This window comes from Solanum lycopersicum, chromosome 3 (genome assembly GCF_036512215.1).
Source record: "Solanum lycopersicum chromosome 3, SLM_r2.1".
Lineage (NCBI taxonomy): Eukaryota > Viridiplantae > Streptophyta > Magnoliopsida > Solanales > Solanaceae > Solanum > Solanum lycopersicum.
Genome location: NC_090802.1, coordinates 53,289,151 through 53,315,177, shown reverse-complemented (window position 1 = coordinate 53,315,177; position 26,027 = coordinate 53,289,151). Strand labels below are relative to the sequence as shown.

Genomic DNA, 26,027 nt, shown 5'->3' with positions numbered 1-26,027 from the left:
AGACGAGAAAAATGAACTGTCTGCAAGTGAATTGGGGTAAATCTTTTTTTTTTTACATCAATAGCAATACCTTCTAGTGTAGCGCTTTAAGACATTTGTCACATCCCTTATTGTTTCCTCATCTTAGTTCACAAAGAGATTTCGAGTCACGACACTAACAAAAAGTTTTGGGGCTTGTACATGTCTCCATAAAGGTGCATCTCAAAATATTATTTTGGAGCAATATTTGGTCCAAATAAAAAGCAGTTATATGCAGATCTTTGTATCTTTCACTTGAATCTCTATCACATTTACACAATAAAAATTCAACCAGATGTTTGCAACGATGAGATGATGGAAAGTATTTCTACCTTCAACATCCAGGTCGCCACACCCTACACCACGCAAGTCCCTAGCTAGCTCTTGTGTCTTCTCATATGCCACGGCTAGCAATCTGAGATACTGAATGCACAAAAATGAATAAAAAAGGATAAATTAGTGGCTCATGTTTTTCCCTCAAGGACTGTGCGAACAGAAGAAAATTCCTTGTCATGTTACTCACTAATATAAGTCCTCCTTCTTCCATGGCAGGTGGACTAACAAGAGACGGTTTCAGTAAGAGTTTCTCAAGTAGCTTTGGAACACGATCCTCCAAGACACGCTGAACAACCACCATGGATTAGTCATTATATAACAATTCACAATACAATTTTTACAGTGACACATTTGGCAATCATTTTAACTTGAACGGCAACACCAGAATCAATAGAAAATAGAATATGGCTTAGAGGAAGCTCAAAACATCTATAAGGAACAATGTTCAGAAAAAACAGTAAATATTCATTAGTATGCTAAGTCATCTAGCAAGAAAAAGTTTAGCAAAATCACTCTGCCCATATTCTGAGCTAACTTGTTTTATTACAGGCATGCACCATCACACCAGAAGAAGATAATTCAACAACTGACTACCTCAAGCACAACGCCAGTAATAGTACAATCATACCTGAACTAGTATTGACATTACATCATTTGGGGACGGAAAAACAGCTGCTATTGTGGCTGCTTCTTTGCGCACTGTCTCTGAAATTAAATCCGAGGCATCAAGAGGCATGAATTGAAAAGAAAACCACTCTTCGATTCAGAACAATTTCAGTTTTTATAACCTGTAATCTCTTTAAAAATTGAAGAAAGACCACGTGCAACATTGCTAGGGCTGGGTTGTGCACCCTGATCTCCAAGAACCAATTCAGCATCTGCATTCATGACCTCCAGATCGAACATTGGACATAATCCCACATAGTGTTGCATAGCACTGGTACCCCGGTTAAACTGATTTCCAACATTAATATGTCAATATAAATAAGAAAAAGTTTCTCAATGTATATAAACTAGAATCCGATACTGAATTCTAAGTAAACAACAAAAGTTTCAGATGTCACTTAAAAGGGAAGCAACCAACATTATCTAGAGGAAAAGGTAAAGAACAATTCTCATAAAGCTCTATGTTATCTGTAAACTTCCTTTTTTACAAAAATCATGATCAGCTGCACCTTATCACAGTTGTTCCGTGGAACAAATTTACACATGGAGATTTCACCCAAGGAACTGCTACGTCTACATAATTTACTTGTTTACCTGTGACAAAATTTTAGCGCATTCCCGCATTGTAGACAGCTCACGTTTCTGTGAAGCCAAATCAAATCGAGATAGTAATCTGTTTTCCAGCTCTACAGCCACAAAATAAGAAGAAAACTTAAGATGTCTTTTAACAAGAAAGCAAACTCTATTGAATTGTAAGTAAAAGGCAAGGAAGAAAATTAAGTATGGATAATGAGAGTTCTCACTTCTTTCTTTTTATCAGAAAGTTGCCACAGTTTCTATAAATGTTATTTTCTCAACGTCATCATTCTACAAATCGTGAATACCATATGTACTATCAATCAATCAACTACGTCCAAATTCTAAATTAGTTGGTGTCAACTTTACCAATGCTCTGTATTTACTCCATTCTATCAGGTCTATTTCTTTCGCATGCAAGATCGGTAGATAACTTGTTTCCTAGGGAAATTATGGGTTAATATCTAGAGGTTTTCTAATTCTCACTTATTCTTACATGTACATATATGACTTTAAATAGAATAGCAAGACTTAATGATCAAACCTAATGTAAACAAAACAACAACTAAGTCTAAGGAAAACAAGAATAAAAGAAGTAACTGCCAAACACAGGAGAACATTAACAGCAGAAACCTTCCCTAGTACCACCTAAGACAGATCTTAAATTGTGGTAGCATGTGTCCGACTCATAAAAAACGCATAAAAGAAATGACAGACTTCATATAATGGTTTCTATCTCAGTTCATACCAATATCACTTCCAATTATATGGTTAAAACAGAGAACGGTTACCAATTTCAAAAAATATATGGTTAAAACAGATGCATAAAAATTAAGATCTGTCAATTTTGTTGTGCACTTATTGAAAAAAAACACTAGCACTCTGAACTACATCAATTCTGACTTTTAAGGGGTCATTATTAGCATACCTCATACATATATATATTTTGAGAAGACATGTGCCTACAAATAATTTTTGAGAAGGCATACCTCAATGCATATATTTATCAACTTCTTTTCTCTTTGCCCTTTTTCTTTTGGTTAATAACAGTATTATAGGGGTTAACTTGTTGGCACCTAGATTATCCAAACTGCTAACTCCAACCAACACAACTCTAGGGTTACTCTAATTTGTCCTCATGTCGATCAAGATTAGACAAGTGGAAAGATACATTGGCATTTGGTGTCCTATGTTTTGAGAATGCACCACCAAGTGTTGGGACTTAAAGGTAAGTTTATGGAATGGTTGTCAGGCCAACTATGTTGTATGGAGCAAAGTGTTTGCCAGTCAAGAACTCAAACGTCCAGAAAATGGAAGTAGTGAAAAATGAGGATGCTTAGATGGATATGTGGGCACAGTAAGAGACAAGATTAGGAACGAGGATATACCGGGCAAGGTGGGGTTGGCCTTCATGGTGGAGATGTGGGAAGCAAGACTCAGATGGTTTGGGCATGTGAAGAGGAGGAGCACAGATGCCCCAGTAAGGGGGTGCTAGAGGTTGACGGCCATAGTTCTAAAGAGAGGCATAGGTACTCCGAGGAAGAATAGGAGAGAGGTGATTACACATAACATGGCACATCTACAACTCATTAAGGATATGATCCTAGTTAGGAGGGCATGAAGTTCAAGGATTAAGGTAGAAGGTTCGTAGGTAGTCAAGCAGTTTCTCTCTTTTCTCTGGGTCAGAGGATGGTTCTAGTCAATCATGGTGTTATTAGTATCATTCTACCATTTTCTTACTCTTCAATTCTAACACTATTGTTGTTTATTTTTCTTTGGTTATCTTTACTCTTTTTGCTATAAATAGATTTTTTCTTCGATATTTTCAACATAGCTTGTTTTACTCGTGTATTTCTCAAAACTGTTTAGAAAAATGTTTTTCTTGAGTCGAGGGTCTATCAGAAACAACCTCTCGACCCCGCAAAGTTAGGGGTAAGGTATGCGTAAACCCCACCCTTATGAGATCCTACTTGTGGGATCACACTAGGTATGTTGTTGATGTTGTTGTTGTTGTGATTGGCCCAAAGAGTTGTCTCTAGATGGATTTCTCATCATAAGAAATAAGTGCTAGAGATGTGGTGTCATGTTTTGCATTCAAGGCCTTTGGTAAAGCTACTAAAGGTAGATCCAGGGGATTTCAAATAAATCACAATATACAGAGCATCAACAGTGTCAACCAATGTAAGTGACCATCAAAGGAGAGCTAAAAGTTTGAAGAAGCATTTTGCAAGGTGCAGGTTAATATCACTTTTCATTATGCAGCCGTGAGTATCCGCTGCAAAACCTTACCTATCAGAAGTTGTTTCTCGAAACAAATTAAAAAAAGAAATCTCACAAACCAAAAACAAGGAACACGAATAAAGGAAATAAAACAGGATAAAGCTCAAAGAATTCCTTTAACTGAATACATAGCTCTAGTGTTCGACAAGCTACTCAAATTTAACCTAGCACATAAACAATTAAAATAGTTATATTTGAGTTAATAATTCTATTCTAAATTAAAATGAATAAGTAAATAAATAAAAACCAACATGGCTCAAACCCAAATAGCTCACAGAAAGGCTTTCCTAAGTTAACAACCCAAGTCTAGTTTCCTTCTGTCTTAGCTATCCACTCATCACTTGGTATATCTCACTATTTTTTCAATAAATTCCAAATTTCTTATATACTTTTCATGAACCGTGATTTTTTTTCTTCAATTAAGCTTTGAACATTGTACTATTTAAAGTTACACACTGGTCACAGGTCATGAAATTCTGTGTCTTTTTCTCTTTCGTTTTACACTTGGTAAACCTGACTCCTTTGTCACAGACCCCCTCTTATCCAGTGTTTTGGGAAGCGAGAAGTGAAAAAAAGCGGCGAGGGCTCGCTTCACAGAAGCGAGAAGCGTGAAGCGAAGCGCGATTTTTTTTAAAAGAGGGACATTTAGTATAAAAATAAAAATATATTAATAACTGAATAGAGGTAATATAGTCTTAGATTTAATGAAAATAGATAGTCAATAATACTCATAAGTCATAACATATAAAGCAAAAAATCAAAAACTACAGCAAAGAAGAGTCCTGTTTGCATTACCCAAAGAGGAGAAAAGGGAAAAATAAAAAGAGCAGCAAGAGGAGAAGCATATCGAAGAGAAAAGAAACTCACCGATCAGATGAAGCTGGTGAAGAGAGAGCAGTCGCGGTCGTGAAGAAGAGAAGCAGCGAAAGAAGAGTAAAGTCGTGAAAGAAAATTAAGTCGTATCTATTTCAGAAATTTTTTAAAAAAAAACTATTTTTTTAAAAAAAACTAATTGTCGCTTTTTTATAAAAAGCGCGCTTTATTGCGCTTTTTCCATACTGTCGCTTCTCGCTTCTTTATCTGAACCGAGCGCCTTTTTCAGATCGCATCGCCTCAGGAGAAAGAAGCGCACTGGTAGTGCCTCGACTTGAAGCGGGCTTTTCACAACACTACTCTTATCTTTCCCACTTCTTTCCTTGGTGACGGGAACACCACCCTCAAGGTCGAAGGTGGAGAATACTCTCTACTAGGCTATCCCTACCTTATCCTCATGTTTTGACCTTGCAATCTAAATTCTTGTCCCTCGATCACTAGTTTTATAATATAAATTTCAGGTTTTGAGATGTTCAAATATGTTTTAACACACTTCAATGAACATTAATGCTTTATACAACTAATCATGGGGTTCAAGCATTCAAATACTCAAAATTTCCTTACGCAACAACCTGCATAAATGTTACTCAGACCTTAATTATATCACAAAAGTTGGACCATGAGATATGATCTCTAGTAATCTACCCTTACAAGTATGTAACAGCCAATCTAAGATACTGAAATGGAACTATGTATCAGTATAGTTACTCTCATTAGGTTACTGAGCTAGTGGCATTGATGTACCTAACTGAAGCTTTCACAAATTCCTGCACCAAACAACCCTTGCCAAAATCAAAACAAACTATAAAACACTTCACTTACAAAAAGACTAGAGCAACTCAGGACAGTATTTGCCAATTGAACCCCACAGGAGTTCAGTTCAATTGGCAAAGGTTGAGCCTGAGGGACTAGTGTCTTAGGCCACAAGTTTGAGCCTTGCGCCAAGTGAACTAGTTCTGGTGTTTAAGTGGAGACGGGTAGAGTGCAGGCCCATCCTCTCCGAGTTTCTGGGGCTGCAGTAGGCCTAATAGGTTGGCTCCAGTCCAGACATCAAAAAAAAAAACCCAGGACAGTAAAAAGGATTGAACCATAGTCACTAAGTGCTTATCTCAAAAATTGGAAGAATCGTTCATAGGGTTTTTAAGCTTCATATCTGACATTTATAGTGATAGATTTACTTCCTTTACTCAACCACTTAATCTATGGTATGGAGTTCAATCAAGTACCCTGTTCCTTTACAAAAATGCTTACTGCACTTATTAAGTAGAACAGCAATTGGAGGGTTCGAGGTCTTTAAAATCTGTCTTACAGTTCTAACAAGATAAAACAAGTAGAAGTGGTAGATGGAGAAATAAGTTCCTGATTATGTACCATTGCAGTATTCTTGGAGATTGGCAACAGCAACTTCCAGTCCTCTACTCGCAGTTGCATTACCGACAGCTGAGATGGTCATGGCTTGTCCTCCAATATCATCCTCAGCAAATGATCCTAATATGTATGTGGAAAGATATGTAACTCTTCATAAAAATCAAGGAAAATGAAGAAAAGAAGTCCTAACGTGAAGATCCCTGGAAAAGAAGAATATTAATGAATGTAACTGCAACCAAAGGAATACACTATTGTTACACTCTTGTATACCAAGAAAGAAATCAAAGTCGAGTCCATTTCTTTTATCTAAAGAGGAACATCACGGAAGGGAAGGATAAGAAATCCTCAAACAAAAAAGAGCATTGTGTAAAGTGCATGCCTCAGTAGAATTAAGATATTAAAAAACTAAATCTAAAGTAATACGAGCAATAAAAAAGAATGAATAGTGATTGAGACAATGGGTCACAGACCAGAACCTGCAAAATCAAACTGTCACACTATACCACTCTCAGATGTTCCTCCGATGGAGAATTTATGTGTAAGAAAAGAGTCACATGAAACCATGGTCATCTGACTGAAATAGATATATTATTTGTTACAATACTTAAATATATCTAGTATTATCTGAAGGCACGATCAAAAGAGATTGAGAGGTTCACTGGTTGAGACCAAGTCTTAACTCCATCAAGTCAAGGGATCGAATCCCACTTACTGCCATTTGTTTTTTTAGAAAAAAAAAAATCTAGAGCAGCCTTCCTTATAAAACTGCCCCCTTCACTTTTGTTTTTTTAATTTCTCCGATGACATTTTTGTGATAATGTAATTATTATTTGCTCGCCAAGTTGTTGTCATAATAACTTAGTTTTTTTTTTATGAAAAAACAAAAGATATAAATCCTCTAATCCAATTGTTCCTTTGAAATTTATATTTAATCTTTAAACAATGGTGCAACCGTTGTCTTGAAATCCGGGATTCATCTCTAGCCCGCCCAATCCTGAAAAGAGAACATAAAAAGGAAAACAAGCAGCAGGATTTTCGCATCAGCTATTCTATTATGCTATTTACCATAAATATGACAAATCCCTCAGTAATGGAAAACATCTGCAGAATGCAAACCGTTACACATTTTAAGGCACTGGGCCAAAATGATTTGTCGTTCACAAAGTCTCGTATGATTATGAGATGATAATACAGAGATACAGATCTTATGCCTTGGAAACCTCATGAGAAGACAAAGTGTTAGTTTTGGGTAGTCAAGGAAGGAAAATCTAAATCCAGGGTCTACACAGGAAAGAGAGAACCCTGCTTCAGGCTGCTCTATGCATTGCTGATTTTTTTCATTTTTAGGAAAAAGGAACTGAACATGAAAATAAAGAGGACAAAGATAAGCTAGAGAGAAAATGTAGAGGTTAGAGTCAGGACACTGCTATGGAACTCTAAATTTGAAGTCTACTATATAAACTGTAAATTAGAATTTCAAGGGGAAAAAAAGGCTAATGACATGTTGGCATCTTTCTTAAAACTAAGAAGCAGGTGATTTTCCTCACTTTATACATTGACTAGTAGATAAACACAAGGAGTTAATACAATTGACAGCTGAAACAATCATGGAAAAATTTAGGTAAAGCAATTGTAATGTTTACAACATGAGAATATCGAGGAAGCATATGGATCTCACTTAATTTTTGAGCAATCGAAGCAGCTTCCGCAACACGACTATCATCAGAAAATAAAGGAGAAAGTTCCATCAGGTCTCCTGGACTGCCATTGAACTCCATCAAGTACTATCAAAGGAAGCAACTAATACTGTCAGTTTTAAAATGAGGATAGAACTTGTTTTACAGAATGGCGGAAGTAAGTCAGAAGTTCTTTTGATAACCAAGAAGTTAGCCAGTAAAGTTTACCTTTATAAGCTCTATCGTCTGACTAGCAACTTCTCTCTGAGCATCTGCACTCTGAACACAAAAGGAGATTCAATATATTCTGAAAATACTAACAGCATTCTGTGATGACATGGTCTTAAACAGCTTGGGAAACAGATCAACATAAAAATTATGGAGTTGAGCAAAAGATTCTCTTTCGTTCTACTCATAAAAGTAGGCATTTCATTATCAGTAAGAGAAACACAAAGTAAAAGAGGAAGAATATTTCTGGAAGAAAAAACAAGTTGAACTTGACCATAAAATAAACATTAACCTTAATCAAGCATCAAAACAAGTGCTTACTAGACTTTCAAAATACAAAGAAGGTATTTAGCAGCTATACCTGTAGATGATCTCCTATTTTGGCAGCCGTCTGACCCACACTAGATATACGCAAGTCCAACCGTGCAAAGCTATCAAACAATCCGTCTACACCTTTTTCCAGCTGCACAATGCAATGGTCTTAAACTTGAGGCCTTAGGTAAAAAGAAGCTCAACGCAGCATGAAGGATATTGGACACCTTTGGAAGTAAGTACACAGGGAAGAAAGAGACACCAATCGAAACAAGTGGATCAACTCTCATTTCATAAAACAAATTTCAGAAATAAATTGAAAACAGACCCATACATGCTGTGATTTAAAATGTTACTCAAAATCATTTTGTCATTATTTATTCTATCAAGACACTTACTATGGGGCAGAGTACAACACAATGAGGTAACTTATTACAAACATATTTTCCAGAAAAAATATTTCCGGTGACTGAAATATTAACTTCATCTCATAATGGCCATGATACTGAATTCAATACACTAACCTCAGAAAGTGTCTTCCGGTGCTCTGAATCTTGGACAACAACTTCCTTTTTAAGATCACTAAGGTTCTCATCAACCTTTGATTAAATATGAGGGGATTAGAATAAAAGTCATCAGCAAAAGTATTATCTCACTGAATCCACATATAATGCTTTACCATACCTGTTTTCTGAGATCGACCAATTGTTTACAAGAATTCTTAAATAAGGATAATAAAGCATTAACTTCAGGGAATAGGGGACTTGACAGTCCTTGTGCTGACTTTCCCGCATCTGGTGGTGCTCGCAAATTCCCATTTGGTAGAGCATCACTCCCAACACCATTTCCATGCCCTTCCGCGGAATCTGATTCTTCTTCTTGATAAGAAGGCAATATCTCATTCACCAAGTTACCAAACAAGCCATCAAAGGAGAAAGCCCCCTGCATTTAGTAAATAGAGCACATTGCTGTCAGTTAACTACAAAATTTCTAAAGCTTAAGTTGGCATAATCTTCCAGTCAAATTAAATGGTATCCAAGGGATCACCTTAAAATCATCTATGTCAAGAACAAGCGGATCAGAGTCGGCAGATGCAGATCTTGAAAACCTGTCAGCCTTCATTCCATCTCTTGTCTCTCTCATCTATTCTAAGTCAAAAGAAAATGGAACCAGAAATTATCTCTGTCATCCTCACTTAATAACTGGATTGTAATCATTTTACAAGCAGGAAAACAAAGTTAAAAAGTAGCATAAAGTTGGTGTACAACAGAAGAACTGTGATCAGTCCTCATTTGTTCATTGAAAACAGCTATATGACAGACAACTAACAAAGAAAAAGGAAGCAACAAAAAAAGTGAATTTTACTAATATAAATTATGCTAGGGAAAAACAAAAGCCGCAAGACTTTCAGCAATTTCATACAAAATCAAAACTCAGATGAGATATTAGTGTGCATATTTGCCATTTCCATTAACTAATAGATCTGCTCTAGACTAACCTTATACTGGCAGGGACACTTTACTACCGATTAAATTCTAATTTTATTAATAAGGGCGAAAAACTCCAGTATATGAGAGGTCTACCCAAAAAAGTAACGAATATAAAAAGATATGATTCTCTACGAAAGACATCCAATATTCTACAGAAATGGGAACTTCATAGGTGCAAGCAAAAGACATTAAAAACATGAGATAACCCCAAATGTACAAAATCAAGCTCTTTCCCTACAAAAACTCTTATTTCTCTCCCTCCAAACTGTCCATAAGAGTGCTAATGAAACAACAAGCCATGTCTAGTACCTGGCATAGTCCATTGTATCATGAACTATCTTGAGATCTTCCACCCATACTCGTGATGCTCCCTGACAATTCAATAAGAGATGATCCACATCCTCTTCTAAGTGTTTACCCTTGAGCACAAACCAACATATGTAATCGGAATCCTACTCTTTCTCAAGTTTTCAACCATCAGAATCAAACCTCTAACCGCCAACCAAGCAAACAAAATTCATCTTTCTTGGCACCATGGGGATTTAAACTAATAGAGGAAGGAAACTAGATTTCTCAAACTAGAAATGTACAACAATAACTCCTCACTGAGCAGGGCCCGATATTTGTTCTTACATCACCTTCAACTAAATTCTGATGTCTCATTTAAAACAACCAATACCTTATAGCAGTTTATTCTACCTTACAGCACTCATCCTGATGTTATGGATATCAATGATACATGTGATCTTTTTTGAAACTGGTAACATTTGTATTTCATATAGTACTTAGGTAGTACTGGAAAACCATATTTACAAAAGCAGAAAGGAAGTATAATCTATCCAAAAACTGAACAAAATCAGAACGGACCCTAAAACATCTATGATTGACTCACTTTCTTTGAAGTAGACATTTGTACACCTAAAGCAAAACAACAAAATACACTTAACCTTTACTTCCTGCAGGTTGTCTCCTATTCTCAAAACATCTATCGTTTCTCTCCCTCTATATAGTCCACCAAAAACAAGCAGGGATCATCCTCTATCTTTCTCTATTTGTTGCCCCAACTCCAGCCATCTCCCAATTGAACAGAATCTCATCGATATAGCTAGGCATACTCCAAGATATGCCTCTGAGATTAAGGAAAATCTGCCATAGCTGCTCAGTAAAGTTGCAATGTAAGAAGAGATATCTCACTGTCACATTAGCCTTACCACATAAGGAATGTCTGTTGCATAGAGAGATTCCTCTCTTGGCCAAATTATCCAATGTCAAAACTGCTTCAGTGGGTAGTAGACATGTAAACCATGCCACTTTGTGTGGCACTTTGATCCTCCAGATTTGCTTCCAAGGCCATTTGAAGCCTTGAATGCCACCAAGACTTATTTGTTTGTATCCTTCTTTCATCTTGTAACTACCTTGAAGGCCAAAATATTCTGATGAATTTCCAAAGGCTAATCCCACAGGGGGTATTTACCTCTTTTGTTACCCACTTATTCAGCTCCTCATACTTGTTGTTGATCACCCTATACCATAGTGCTTGATCCTCCTGATGGTACCTCCATAACCATTTCATCTTAAGAGCTATGTTATGGTCTTTGAGATTCTTGCTACCTAATCCACCTTGAATCTTACTTCTGATGATGTTCTTCCACTTGACTAAGTGAAAGTCTTCCCTTTCCTTATTTCCTTGCCACGAGAAGTTTTCTAATCTTGTCCAACTTCTGAACTACTGACTAGGGAATATGGAAGATAGATAACATAAATGTAGGGAGAGCATTTAGAACAGAGTTTATCAAAGTTAATTTACCTCCAAAAGAGAGGTATAGTGATCTCCATCTAGCTAGTTTCTTTTCACATTTCTCCAATATTGTGTTCCAAATGTCTACGTATCCAGACTTTGCCACCGAAGGCATGCCCAAGTATACAGATGGCAGAGTACCTATCACTCCTCCTCCCAAGTTCCGTGAGAGGTGTTTGCATATCTAGAGCCACATTAATCGAATACAAATGGCTTTTGTTCCAGTTTATATCTAGTCCAAATATGGCTTCAAAGTAAACTAGTATAAGTCTCAAAATTAGCAATTGCTCCTCCTTAGCCCACAAATTATTAGTGTATCTTCAGCATATTGCAGGTGTGAGATCTCCACACAATTCCCAGCAACCGAACTGACTTCAAATTCTTGTATTCTTCTTGTTGTCTTGGATATCTTCAACATATTGTTAAGTCCCTCCATAGCTATGATGAACAGGAAGGGTGATAAGGGATCCCCTTGCCTGATTCCTCTCTGTGCATAGAGAAAGCCTTCAGGAGATCCATTGATGAGTACCAAAAACTTAACAGTTGAAATACAAAACTTGATCCAAAGGATCGATTTGCTACCAAATCCCATCTGTGTCAACATACATAGGATGAAAACCTAATTCACATGGTGATACGCTTTCTCAATATCAAGTTTGCATAGTATACAGGTTTCTTTTGGGACATTCTAGAATCAATTGCTTTGTTAGCTATAAGCACTGCATCCAGTATACGTCTAATAAAAGCCATCTGTTGTTTGTCTGCCAACTTATCCACAACTCTCTTCAACCTTTCTGTCAAAACCTTGGACTAGCTTATAGAAGCTTCCAATGAGCTGATGAGTCTGAAGTCATTGAGTTCCTTTGCTCCTATCTTCTTAGGAATCAGTGTTATGTTGGTTGCATTATAGCTCTTTTCAAACATCCTTGTTGAGCAAAAATGTGGAAATTCCCATAATGTCATGTTTAATGATCTCCCACCATTTAAAAAAAACATTGTGTATCCATCAGGACAAGGGCTTTGTCTATAGCACACATTTTTAAACACTAAAGTACTTCTTGTTCCTCAAAATCTGCTTGCAATGCTTCATTTTCACCCTCTGTATTGGTAGGATGGTAATGATACACGTTCTTAAAAAGCATCTAACAAATCTATAGGCCTATTCCTAGTTCGAAGAAATTCCAAGGTGATACATAAAAGGAAGACTTGAAACAGCCCTTGTCGCTAACAGGATATTATGTTCGCAACAGCCAAAATAAGTCATAACAATCAAACTCACATGCTGGTTGCAAAGCAAAATCACAACATTAAATATCAGTGGCACTTGCTATTATTATAAAAATTTCGCCAATGTGAGCTCGCTCATATTGCGGTCCCAAGCCAGGATAAAGGAGGAGGGTGGTCAATCCGAAGCAGCCTCTCTACCTTATAAAGGTAGGGATGAGGTTGCATATATCTTACCCTCTACAAATCCCACTTGTGAGATTACACTGGGTTTGTCATTCTTGTTGTTTCGTACTTAGTATTATTATAAAAATAGAAGGTTCTGATTGGTCCAAAGGATGAGTGGTCACAGACGAATTTTTCGGTTTCAAAAAAAATAGAAATAATGGAGATGGAAAGCTGAAATGGCATATGACCATGTAATTGACAATGCCCACCAAAGTTGTAAGATCCATCGGCATTGTCAAATATAGTCTGGTTGGAGTAAGCTTGTATCTTATCCTTCAAACTAATTACCAACCGCATGCCTAGCAAGTGATTCCTCCCAATTTGTATGGAAAAGCTTTTGAAAGCCTATTAGTTAGTATTAGTAACAAAACTAATTATGGGGTTCGTAGTTGTCGCAATCGGTTAATTTAGTTGATCTTGGCTTTGCAAGGATACCCTTTTCTTGTATAGCTTCTAAAGGTTCCTTTAGTTTCTCTTGGCTTTGAGACAATATTCTTTATTTTATTTCTTTACCAATATGGAGCAAAAAAAAAACAGCAATAACCACAACAAGGTAACTACATTCCTCCCATCCACTCCAGAAAAAACATATATTGTTCCATATTTTCTATAACATGTCTTTTATACCATACATACGAAGTTAATAAGCATCTATTTTTTATCCCGGATACATGATGCCTTTACCCTTCAAAGAAACTTCTATTTCTTTCCAACCATATTGTCCATAAAAAACAGAGAAATTTTTCTCCATACTATCTTTTGTTTTCTGCCATTGTTTGGTGTTGCCATGTCTCCCACAAACTCTTTATACCCGAAGACATTTCCCACTTGACACCATCTATGTTTAGGAAGATCTCTCAACACTGTCTTGCCACTTTGCAATGAATGATTATATGATTAACCGTCTCTGCCTCTTTTCACATGTAACCCCTATTACATAGAATACTTCCTCTCTAATGCAAGTTCTCCTAAGTTATGCAAGCTTCCTTTGTTGCAATCCAACTAAAACAAGCAACTTTAACTGATGCTTTTGGATTTCCATAAATTACTGATTGTGCTAAAGCCCTTGTTATTTTTGTAACAGACTATAGCAGCAGTTGACCATCAAAATACCATCATTGCTTGCTTCCCAGGTTAATGAGTCTCTCATGTTGTCCTCCAATCTAGTTTCATCAAATGCAAAAAGTGCAAAAAAAGCTCTGAGGCTTGTTGGGGCTTTGAGTGCAAACCGCAAATGAAGAGTGAGCTTTAATGAAAAAAGGGCGCAAATGGAGACTCAATATGTTAGTTCAAAACTAATAATCATAAGCATGAATGACAAATATATGACCAAAGAAATATTAAAAAAGAATTAGGATAAAGTGAAATATCAATTGTTTAGGGTCGCTTCTTCTGAAGAAACTCATTGGCAAGGAGAAGTGTGTCTCAAAACGTTGATGATGACACTGAAGCACACATTAAGCGAGGCGAAGCACTCAACACATTTTGAGCCTCGCTTCTAGACTTAAGCGTGCCTTCGACAACACAGCTCCAATCTTACAGTGTCCAATAATTGCATCAATTGAGCAAATTCATATACTTCCCATTGAGAGACCCTCCCCCTAAATATAAGTTGTCAACCAATGCTTTAGTACAAGTCAGATACCTTTCATTTTGTTTGTGGAGCAGCTATACAAAACAAAGAACTTTGATCTAAAACTTTCACTTCCCAGACATATATCAGACAAGAGTTGGGCATTATTAACATTCCCTAGATTCAGTTTCACAAACTGATTATATTGATTCATTACATTACTGATTGTGCACCACACTCCCCACTTAAAAGAAATTACTGAGCATGGAGCCCACATGTATTTCCAATCACACTCAGCATCTATCAACTGTTTCCATGATTTTCGCTTTCATCATTATAACTCCAAAGCCATTTAAATAAAAGGCTTTGGCTATGCAACTTTAGATTCCTCACTCTCATCCCCTCTTGGAACTCTTCCTGCCAAAAACAAGGGACCTACTTCTCATCCGATGAGTTAGCAGGGAGAAAGAGTCCCCTCTGCCTTTTTTTTTTGGTTTTCTTTCATTTGACCAAATGGAACTTTTGTTATCAACATTGCCTTCCCATAGAAATTGCTACCTCTTAGTACTCAACTTCTTCTCCACTGCTGTTGGCATTTTATGAGAGACATCAAATAAGTCGGTACACCATCCATGACACTGTTGATTAGTGCATGTCAACCCCCAAAAGATAAATTTTATCTCCCGTGACACCAGTTTACTGCTACACCTATCCAGGCCCCCTATCACATCTTTGAATTCTGTTTGCCTACAGGTGGTAGGCCTAAATAGATGGTTGGTAGTTGTTCCACCATACAGCCCATAACATCTGTCAGATCATCAATACAATGCTCAACACTTATACTAAACACATTATTCTTGGTTCATTTACAAACCTGATAAAACCTCAAAAGTTAGTAATACTCCTCTGAGATGTAAGAGTTTATCTTTTTTTAGCCTATGCTTCTTTAGCTTATTCTATTTATTATAAGTCTTGAGCAAGATGTTGAAGAAGCCATTGTCGACAGATTTCTCTCTAATTTACAAGCCAAAGATGAACATTGAACAATGTATTGTCCCAAGATTGAGGATTGCGGAAATCTGATATCCATCTTCTATGTACTTTTTCGCTAACAACGCATACTTCCTATACTTTAGATGAGTACAAATGCTGAATGGCACTTAATGTTGCATCAGAGTGGCGTTGAGATTGCGTGTCATACACATAACATAACGTTCATTCTGATTAATGATGATTCAAATATCCAAAATCTTGCTAATCTTTTAGGGGTTGTGAGTATCTGCATCTCCTTCTAGGCTCAAGATGCAGCACTAAGGTTTTGGTTCCTATGAGTTCAAATTTTGGCAGAATGATGGCTGCCTTGGGAAAATCATACCTTTCTAGCAAAAGTAAGTCAACCTTGTGCAGACCTACGTGTGAAAAAGTAATAATGAAAATTCCTCTAGAATAACAGAAGGGAAAAGTGATATTACTTAACAGTAGAGTGAAGACAATACTCTCCTCACAGTGGGTAATTCGGGCATTAGATTCTGTCATCCTTCAAGTAGGGAAGTGATTGTTGATGATTTTGGATATCCTCCAACAAACAGAGAGTAAGTGGAGGGGAGTAGTTGCAATGTACTACGTGGCTAAAACATATGATTGCCATTCTTTAGCTTTTTCTACATCTAAGTTAGTGGAGTATGGAGAGTTTTCTTCTTCTTCTTTTGGGTAAGTAATGTAGTGGACTATGGAGAGGAATTATTGAGGGAAATTGAGTTCTCCAAGTTCAATAATCTCATGTTAGAAGCAAACTTTGAATGTGACTTATTCACTCAGTGTCAAAGACTCTGCCGATGGACTATCTCAATTTTCACTTTTAATCATCTCTCAACGTGTGAAGTGAAAGACACAAAAAGTCCCCTTGATATAAGCTCTCAACACCAAGAAGTATGTGCACATGACATGTTGGTGATAGTAGAAAATGGCATGTGGCGAGCAAGGACAAAAGAAATGCATTGGAACCCCTTTACATGTTATGGTCATTTTGATGGAAGAAATAGAAATGATTTTAATACTATTGAAAGTCTCGATTGGGAATCAAAGGGCTCCATTTACTTCTTATCTAAATACATAATGTTGAAATGTCTAGATGGACAGATAAGTGACAGCATAGCTTTGTAAATCATAAGACCATCTTTAGCAGCATCGCCTTCTCCTTCTTATTTACATACATCTCAATATAGGTTCCGGTTTAAGGCACTGGGCACATACTCCGAGCTGCTAAAGTGCAATACGCCATTGTTCCTTCCCACCTTTTAAGCTGGTTTCTGTATCATCCTTTCTCTTAGAATATCTAGGATTGCAAATTCCTTCGTCCTATATATCTTTTTTATTTAAGGTAATTTTTTTACTAAAGATGGAAAAATCTCTGGTATATAAGCAATAAATATACCAAAAAGTAGAGAATTTACAACATTTGTTGTCCTATTTATCTTAGGGTCGCAGAAATTTAGTTTACCCTATATTTGGTGGAATAATAAAATTTTCAGATATCCAAAAAGTAGCAATTTCAGAAGATAAAGCCGTGAATTCCTTCCTCTTTTAAGAATCTGATCTGTTTCCCAACTGGAGAATATTAGACACTGCCACTTCAGTGGAAGTAGATGAGATATCATCACCGCATCACTCAACATCAGGGCAATTATTAACAGGAAAAAAGCAGAAACACAAAATATAAGCATTAAAAAACTCCACCAAATAGCAACATGTACATCAAAAATAGCAGCCAAGTAACATCAAGATGTTCATAGTAAAGCAAAATTAAGGAACCAACTGTTTTACTCCAATTTCAATCTAGAACAAAGATGTGAGCAAGAGAAATTCTTTAACATATATAGTTGCAATAGCAGAGATCAACTAATGAAATTATAATATTTTCCTAAACGACTCAGATGTGAAGCTGAAGAGTATTAATCCTCACTACAGACTTAGAAAACTAAAAGTTTCAGATTCAAACCCTTCAATTACAGAAATTTAACAGCAAAAAAGAAAATCAAACAAAATAAGAGCTGATCGCTACTAACATCCAGTTAAACCTGCAAGGGAATTACTCTCCTTTTTTTCATAGACCCAATTTGTTAGATAATCAACTACACAGCAACACAATTGCAAGAAGTAAAAAACATATAGATAGAGCAAACTGTTTAGAGAAATAACTCGCCTCTTTTGCTCAATTATGGTTGGAGAAATGGTGAAATGGAGTTCGCTTTGTTCCCAGCAAAATGGCGATCAAGATGAACTGTAGAAAAATCTCAGGATTAACAAGAAGAAGAATACGGCTTTCCTTGAAGATCTCAATGAGCTTTACTTTATTTGTTTATAAGTTTCTCCGTTGTAGACCGAGAAGTTGAGTTAGCAGAAGAGTCATGGAGCAAGGGACAAATGAAGGAGAGGTTACAGGTAGGATCCAGTCATTTTATTGGGCCGGGTTGACCTGTTTACCTGATCTCTTTTTTTGGGGAAATAACTTGTGTGCTACTTTTTAAAAATAATTATCATATTTGTCAGTATTATTTTTTTAATCATAAATGTCAATTTAATTGAATATTCAACTTCATATTTTTTCTCTCGCCCCAAAATTTTCCCACGCCCGCAATTGCAATTTTTTTTGGGGAAAATTGTATATAATAGCAAACTAATAACCTAAATTAAATGGAATAGCTAGAGTTTGATTTAATTGTGCTCCATAACAAACGTTGGCAAAAATTTGCCAGGCGTCTCTCTCCTAAAAGTCTCGCTCGCCACTCTCCCATTCTCGCCTCTCTCGCTTTATACACAGAAGTGTATAATTTTTGTTTCAGTTTTGCATAAAGCGAGAGAAAATTGTATATACACAAGCAAAAATGTATATCTTCGTGTTATACACTTAATTATATAATTTACAAACATTTTACTTCAAATATTGCAGAGAAAAAGGCCAAAGAATTATACAATTGTGAATTATACAATTGCAGTGAAATACAATTTTTTCTAGCTTTATACAACAGAAGTGTATATATTGTGTTTCTGTTTTGTATAAAGCGAGAAAAACATATATCTTCTTGCTATACACTTATAATTATGCAATATACATACATTTTAATTCGATTCAAATGTATGCAAAGCTAATTATACAGTTGCAGCGAAATAGGCCAGCGAATTATACAATTTAGGCCAGCGAATTATACAATTTTAGGCCAGCGAATTATACACATGTATATGTATAGCGAATTATACAGTTTTTATGTTTGTTATGGAGCGCAATTATGCAAAGTTTGTTATAGCATACAAATATGAATTTTTTGTTTGCTATATGTGAAAGTTGCCCTTTTTTTTTCTCTCTCGCGACTGCAATTTTTTCTTCTCTCTCGCAACTGCAATTTTTTCTCTCTCTCGTGATTGCAACTTTTTTCCGGCGACTTCAATTTTCTCTCGCCATTGCAATTTAAAGGTTAGTGTTGAGTAAGATTTGTTAGTTTAGGTTACTTGCACTGCATTCTGCGATTTTTGTTGGTCTCCTTTGCACTTAACTGATCCTTTAATGTGACCTTGCAATTGTGGTCTTGACAGTGCTCAGATCGTTACGCCTTTCTTCTTTTTGTGTGGATTTATGTTGAGATTTCGTTTGATTTATGTTTACGTTACTTGTGTGCCTTTTTGTTTGATGATTTATGTTGAGATTTCGTTTGATTCAAGTTCCTGTGAGTGTCTGATATTCAGTTCTCTTCTCTAATAAGTATGATCTCTTATTAGCATCTGTGTAATACAACTTTAATTCAGGTTTAATTCACTTTTTAGCATTTGTGTAATACAACTTCAATTCAGTTTTAGTTCACTTGTTAGCATCTGTGTAATACAATTTTAATTCAAGTTTAATTCACTTGTTAACATCTGTGTAATACAGCTTTAATTCAAGTTTAATTCACTTGTTAGCATCTGTGTAATACAACTTCAATTCAGTTTTAGTTCACTTGTTAGCATCTGTGTAATACAACTTTAATTCAGGTTTAATTCACTTGTTAGCATCTATGTAATTCAACTTCAATTCAGTTTTAGTTCACTTGTTAGCATTGTGTAATACAATTTTAATTCAAGTTTAATTCATTTGTTAGCATTTGTGTAATACAGCTTTAATTCATGTTTAATTCACTTGTTAGCATCTGTGTAGTACAACTTCAATTTAATTTTAGTTGACTTGTTAGCACGTGTAATACAACTTTAATTCAGGTTTAATTCACTTGTTAGCATCTGTGTAATACAACTTCAATTCAGTTTTAGTTCACTTGTTAGCATTGTGTAATACAATTTTAAATCATGTTTAATTCACTTGTTAGCATTTGTGTAATACAGATTTAATTCATGTTTAATTCACTTGTTAGCATTTGTGTAATACAACTTCAATTCAGTTTTAGTTCACTTGTTAGCATCCGCGTAATACAACTTTAATTCCGGTTTAATTCACTTGTTAACATCTGTGTAATACAACTTTAATTCAAGTTTAATTCACTTTTTAGCATCTGCGTAATTCAACTTCAATTCAGGTTTAGTTCACTTGTTAGCATCTGTGTATTACAACTTTAATTGAGGTTTAATTCACTTGTTAGCATATGTGTAATTCAACTTCAATTCAGTTTAATTCACTTGTTAGCATATGTGTAATACAACTTCTTTTCATGTTTGATTCACTTGTTAGCATTTGTATGATAAATTTTTAATTTAGATTTTATTAAGATTTAATTCAATTGTTAGCAAAGTGATGCTCTTCTAGCAGATTAATCTATATGTCTCTCTCTAGTCTTTTAATTATAGTAATACACTCTTTAATGATGTGCAGAAAAAATATGACTAATATAGCGGTGATGCTTTACTTCAATGGACGATGGGATCCTAGCAACAAATATATTAACTACTTGGCAGATGGTGTGTTGATACACACAGAGTCAACGTTTGCCACCCTCGTTTCTGTAATTGCTACTCAATTGTCAATAGACACATCAACAAGTAAAGTTGAAATCAGATATAAAATTGATGAAATGTCTCCTCCAATTCAAATTCATAATGATATGGAGGTAAAGATATATCTTGAAACTAAAAAGGAACATCGAGATATGACAAGATACCCTTTATGTGTCACAACAACTGAACCAGTCAACTTGGAGACTAATGTTGCACTCATTCCACTTTTGTGTTCACACTTCAGGAGATATGAGGGTTATACACAATTCATACTTCTCTAATACATTTAATGGTATTGATGAAGCAATAGGGTTAATTGGATTCGGATCATGTGAGGAAGTTGATGAGCTAGAAGAGTTAGCACCAGACATCATTATTAATCCCAATCACTCTTTATTTGAAAAAGATCAGGTGTATAAGAATAAATATGTCCTCACTAGTGCACTAAAAAGACATTCCATTCTTAATCATTTTCAATTCAAGACAACAAGATCAAGCGCAATAAGGTAAGACCTAAATTCAAGTCACTTTAAATTATTAATTGTGTATTAATATTTTTTCTACAACTATTCGATACAGTGCCTAGGAGAAAGCTGCAGTTGGAGTTTACGAGCTTCAAGCTTGAACAAATCTGAAATGTTCAAGATTAGAGAATTTGAAAGCGAACACACTTGTTTGTTGCTACATAATTCATTATCGGAAAGGCTAGCAACTAAGAGTGTTGTTGGGAGTATTATTGTGGGTAAATATGCTGAACCAGATGCTAATTACACACCAAAAGACATACAACGTGACATGTTAGCTGAATATGGTGTGCGACTCACATATATGCAAGCTTGGAGAGCTAAAGAAGCAGCTCTTGAATTAATCCGGGGTGATCCAATTCAATCATATGCAAAGTTGCCAAGCTACTTTCACATACTAGAGGCGACTTACCCTGGTTCTCATATAAGATTTCACAAATCAGAGGATGAACGTTTTTTATATGCGTTTGTAGCTTTGTTCACCTCGATAAAAGGATGTGAATATTGTAGACCAATTGTAGTTGTTTATGGAACTTTCTTAAAAGGAGCATACAAAGGGACACTGCTAACTGCTAATACCTTAGATGCAGCAGGTCAGACTTTCGAATATGATACTGTGTTTTATATTGAATTTTTGAACTATGTATTAAAATTGAATTATGATTGCAGTAAAAATGTATTAAAATTGTATTAAAAAAAGTGTACATGGTGCAGGGAGTATATTGCCACTTGCTTATGCTATTGTCGATTCAGAGAATGATTCATCTTGGAGGTGGTTTTTTGAGCAATTCAGAGATGCATTTGGTCAAAGACCAGAGATGTGTATCATTTCCGATAGGCATGCAAGCATTATTAAGGCAGTTTCAACAATTTATGATGAAGTACCTCATTTTGCATGTATGTGGCACTTACTGCAAAACATAATGATAAAATTCAGAAGAAGTCAACAAAGGGTCACTGAGTTGTTTACACCATGACAGAATTTAATCAATGTATGACAATGATTGAGAAGATAGATAAGAGGATCAAAGATTACTTGTTGAACATTGGATACAACAAATGGTCGCGTGTGCATGCTGAAGTAAACAGAACTTGGATGATGACATAAAATATAGCAGAATCAGTCAATTCACGAACAAGACATGCCAAAGTTCTTACAGTCTTGCAACTCTTGGAATTCATGAGTACAACTTGTACAGAAATGGAATAACAATAACAGATCAAAGGCGAGATTTTCAGGTTTTCACCTTGGAAAAAAGTATGAAAATATATTGCGGCGCAATAAAACTGCATTAGAGAAATTAAAGGTATGCCTAATCTGTTTGCTAGTATTTTTTCTTCGGATTCATATCTAACATCTCTCTTGATTATATATTTTTTTTCATAGGTTGTAGAGACAAATAAATATGTGTATACCGTACTTGATGGTATTACACAATTCACAGTATGTCTTCACCAACGTACATGCACATGTGGGATATTTCAATTGGATGAGTTACCATGTCCACATGCTTTGGCCGTTTTAACAATAAAACACACTGGTTATGAGAAATATTGTTCGGCTTACTATACAAGAAAAAATTTACTGTTGACATATCAATTTCAAATGGATCCCCTGCCAAATGAAAGTACATGGAACACATCAACATATGTTCTTGAAGATATTGTACTTCCACCTCATGGAAAGAGACCTCCGGGAAGGCCAAAAAATAAAAGACATACTAAACTGAGAGAAGATGGATTCAAGAAGGCGAAATTACATGCAGTAATTGTGGACAACATGATCACAACAGGAAGACTTGCAAAAATGTCAGGCCTTATGATCAAGAATAAAAAAATAATTTATTTTAGTAGTTTTTTTTAGAAGCTCATTGACTCTACGAATTTGGATCATGTTCGGTTATATGATTTATATTTTTAGTTCCGCAATCTCGTGTTATTCAGTTTAATAGAATGCTTTCTTAGTTGTGCAATCTCATGTTATTCAGTTTAATAGAATGCTTTCTTAGTTGTGCAATCTCATGTTATTCAGTTTACTGGAATGTTTCTATGTGTATAGTTACATTTTATATGATATATAGATGAAATGATATAGTTTACTGGAATAACCCAGTTGAGCTTGAGGCTTGGAAATGTCTTGCTGAGTATATTTGTCAGGTTGGGGAATTTGGGTGATGCTTGGTATGTTTTTGGTTTGTTAGTATCTTTGTAATATAGCTTTAATTCAAAGTTTAATTCACTTGTTAGTATTTGTGTAATACAACTTTAGCTTAGGTTTAATTCAATTGTTACCATTTGTGTAATATAGATTTAATTCAGGTTTAATTCACTTGTGGAAATTTTAAGATTAATGTCTTGTTCTAATTCTATAAAGAAAAATAGGATTTCAAAAAAATAAATAGTATCGATACGTAACACAGAAGTTCATATATTTGCAACAAAAAAAAAATACATACTTTTTTTTATAGTTTTCACAACTTATTGAGGTTTCATGTTTACCTCGAAAATTACAATTTTTTACTACTCAAATTACATATTCAAATAAAACTATAACTTTAAATCAACTTAATTACAATTTTTTACTACCATTTCCTGCAAGTTTTACATGAGCATTCATAGTGTCATTCAAACAGAAGTATGAGGAGCATTGACTTCTTTAAACTCAATCAAGCAAACTTCCAACAAGCGGGATAGACATGGGCAACGACTTGTTGCTCCCAAACAAACTAACATATGTAGCATTCCAACTGCAAAGACAAAATTCCTTAGAGGAAGTACAAACAGAAAGGATCAATAAGGACACAAAGAAGGAACAACTTCAAATAGAAGACTTACATATAAACAACACAGTTAGGTATATAATATCAAGACTTACAAAATAGACCAATACAATTTTTCATAGCCATAGTAACTACAAATTGTATTACATTATATAGTTTTCATAGTCATACTAACTAATATAACTATATTCCTTTATCTAACTGGTCTTTCGTCTTCACTTTGAAGGTCACTCGCTTCCTTCCTTCTTGCATATTCCCATAATATAGCTGCAAATCTCTTTCGGACAATGTCTGCCTTTACTTGTTGATTTAGAATATGTTGGCCATTACTTACAAACTCCGCAAATGCAGCAACGGAAACTCCACAATCCCTACAAAATTCAATATAAAATTATTATCAAAATATCAATTTAATAAAAAAAAACACATATTTGATAATACTTACAGCGAATCCTCATTTTGTCTGGGAACATCTTTAGTTATGAAATGAAACTCAATTTTCTCGAACTCATTTATCTCACTGTATTTTGGTGTTGACTTCAATTCAAGACGCTTATCATAGAACTTAACCACACTTAGATAATATGGTAAAACAACCGAAAGCATCTCAACAATATTTTTTACCTCTAAATTCACCCCACCCTAGCCGGAAATGAATCATACGCCTCCAATGACCTTTGCCCAATATCAAACACCACAAAAATCCAGTGACAATTCTCTTTAATGTTTAGTGGAATAAGAACAAAATCCACTTTATCCCACGAGGTACTTGCCAACAAACGACGTCCACTGATATACCGGGTAATATCATCAGAATCTAAAACTTTAAAATTTTTCTTATCCTCATGAGCATCACAAAGTTTAAAGAAAGAATTGGTAATCTTTGTCTTGAAAACACAATCAGTCGTCGTAAAACGAACATTACTGTTGGTTTCATATTTTCCTTTCTTTCTTAGGTAATAGAAAATGACATCAATATGCTGCAAAAAAAAAACTTATGAAACAGAACAGTGATAGAATAGTGCAGAAATTTCAACTCAAAGTTAAGGGAAAACTCTAATTTCGCCCCAAGTGTGGCTCATTCATCACATATTGGTGAAACAGAACAGTGATAGAACTTATGAAGATGTTCAATTTCAACTAGAAAAAACATAGAGACAATAGTAACTTACTGAAGCTGACATATTTTATATAATATTCTAGCTCATGTATATGCATATTTGTGGATTCTTAATGATACAATGAACCTCAAAAGAAAAGAATTGAAGCTAAAATGACAAGAACTTGATTACAAGTTTCCTCCTTTTCGCATTATCCTGAGCTTTTGTCCCTCTTGAAAGACAGAGACAAAGGGAACAAGAACAGAAAGAAAAATGACTTGCAAGCTATAGAATTACAATGTCACACAACTAAAGAGCTTCAATAGATGAAAAATACAATCTATCTACACAACTAAACAGAAAGAATTTTAGTTGAGACAAAGGCAAACTCAAGATTAAGAAACAGAACAAATCAAAGAAATATTAAAGTCCAACTAAAATTTATATAAAAAACCTCATCACACCATTATTGTCCGAAATGTGCCAATTTGAAAAACCAGAGTCTTTCATCTACCGTACAGATACCCAATTCAAATGCTGAATTGATAACATTAAGAACATCTGTATAAAGTTTCTTTCCCCTATCAAAACAGAACAAAAATTAAAAAATACTCAAAGTCGAGACAGGAACAACTAAAAAAGAGGTACAGAGCGTTCCACAAGTTGAATTAAGCTTGTATATATTATGAATTAGGAAAATTATCCCAAAAACATCAAAATAAATTACCTCTTTTTTGTACCCGTGTAAAGCCACTTAGTGAATGAATCGATCAAATTAGATTCATAATCTCCTCCGGTTGCATATAAAAAAGGATGTTTTGTCTCAAAAACCTGACGTACAACACATAAAGTTCCTCCAGATTCAAAATGTTGTGTGAAGGAAGATGTTATTAACTTTCCTGGATTTTTCTTTCTGCCATGTTTCTTCGGTGACACTTTCTTTTGTTTTGATCAACTTGGGCTCTTTTTTTTAGATAAGATTCTTCAGTCCTATTGATCTG

At 35.2% G+C, this 26,027-nt stretch overlaps 3 protein-coding genes across 4 annotated transcripts in view; 1 reads left to right on the top strand and 2 right to left on the bottom strand.

Annotated features, from left to right (window-relative positions):
• Positions 1-18,123, bottom strand: part of LOC101251163 (exocyst complex component SEC10b) — a 37,791-nt gene extending 19,668 nt beyond the window's left edge. The window contains exons 1-13 of one of the 2 annotated variants that reach the window (XM_004235166.5): positions 17,849-18,123; positions 9,381-9,476; positions 9,018-9,275; positions 8,858-8,932; positions 8,383-8,484; positions 8,022-8,072; positions 7,796-7,901; positions 6,121-6,237; positions 1,615-1,706; positions 1,143-1,308; positions 983-1,059; positions 542-640; positions 351-441 (exon numbers count right to left, since the gene is read on the bottom strand). In XM_004235166.5, the coding sequence (XP_004235214.1) occupies positions 351-441; positions 542-640; positions 983-1,059; positions 1,143-1,308; positions 1,615-1,706; positions 6,121-6,237; positions 7,796-7,901; positions 8,022-8,072; positions 8,383-8,484; positions 8,858-8,932; positions 9,018-9,275; positions 9,381-9,476 (1,330 nt within the window). In that variant the 5' untranslated portion in view covers positions 17,849-18,123. Of the gene's footprint in view, positions 1-350; positions 442-541; positions 641-982; positions 1,060-1,142; positions 1,309-1,614; positions 1,707-6,120; positions 6,238-7,795; positions 7,902-8,021; positions 8,073-8,382; positions 8,485-8,857; positions 8,933-9,017; positions 9,276-9,380; positions 9,482-17,848 lie in introns of both variants that reach the window. The other variant, XM_010319919.4, reaches the window with a different exon arrangement.
• On the bottom strand, positions 11,899-12,371 carry LOC109119746 (uncharacterized mitochondrial protein AtMg01250-like). Its single transcript, XM_019212669.1, has 2 exons — positions 12,291-12,371; positions 11,899-12,213 (listed from the first exon to the last, which is right to left on the bottom strand). The coding sequence occupies exons 1-2, from the start codon at positions 12,369-12,371 to the stop codon at positions 11,899-11,901; spliced, it is 396 nt and encodes a 131-aa protein (XP_019068214.1).
• On the top strand, positions 17,910-23,321 carry LOC109119745 (uncharacterized). The gene is made up of 5 exons (XM_019212668.1): positions 17,910-17,928; positions 18,026-18,087; positions 21,202-21,739; positions 21,861-22,043; positions 23,242-23,321. Exons 1-5 carry the CDS (start codon positions 17,910-17,912, stop codon positions 23,319-23,321), a joined length of 882 nt encoding a protein of 293 aa, XP_019068213.1.
• Positions 23,322-26,027: the final 2,706 nt, after the last annotated feature.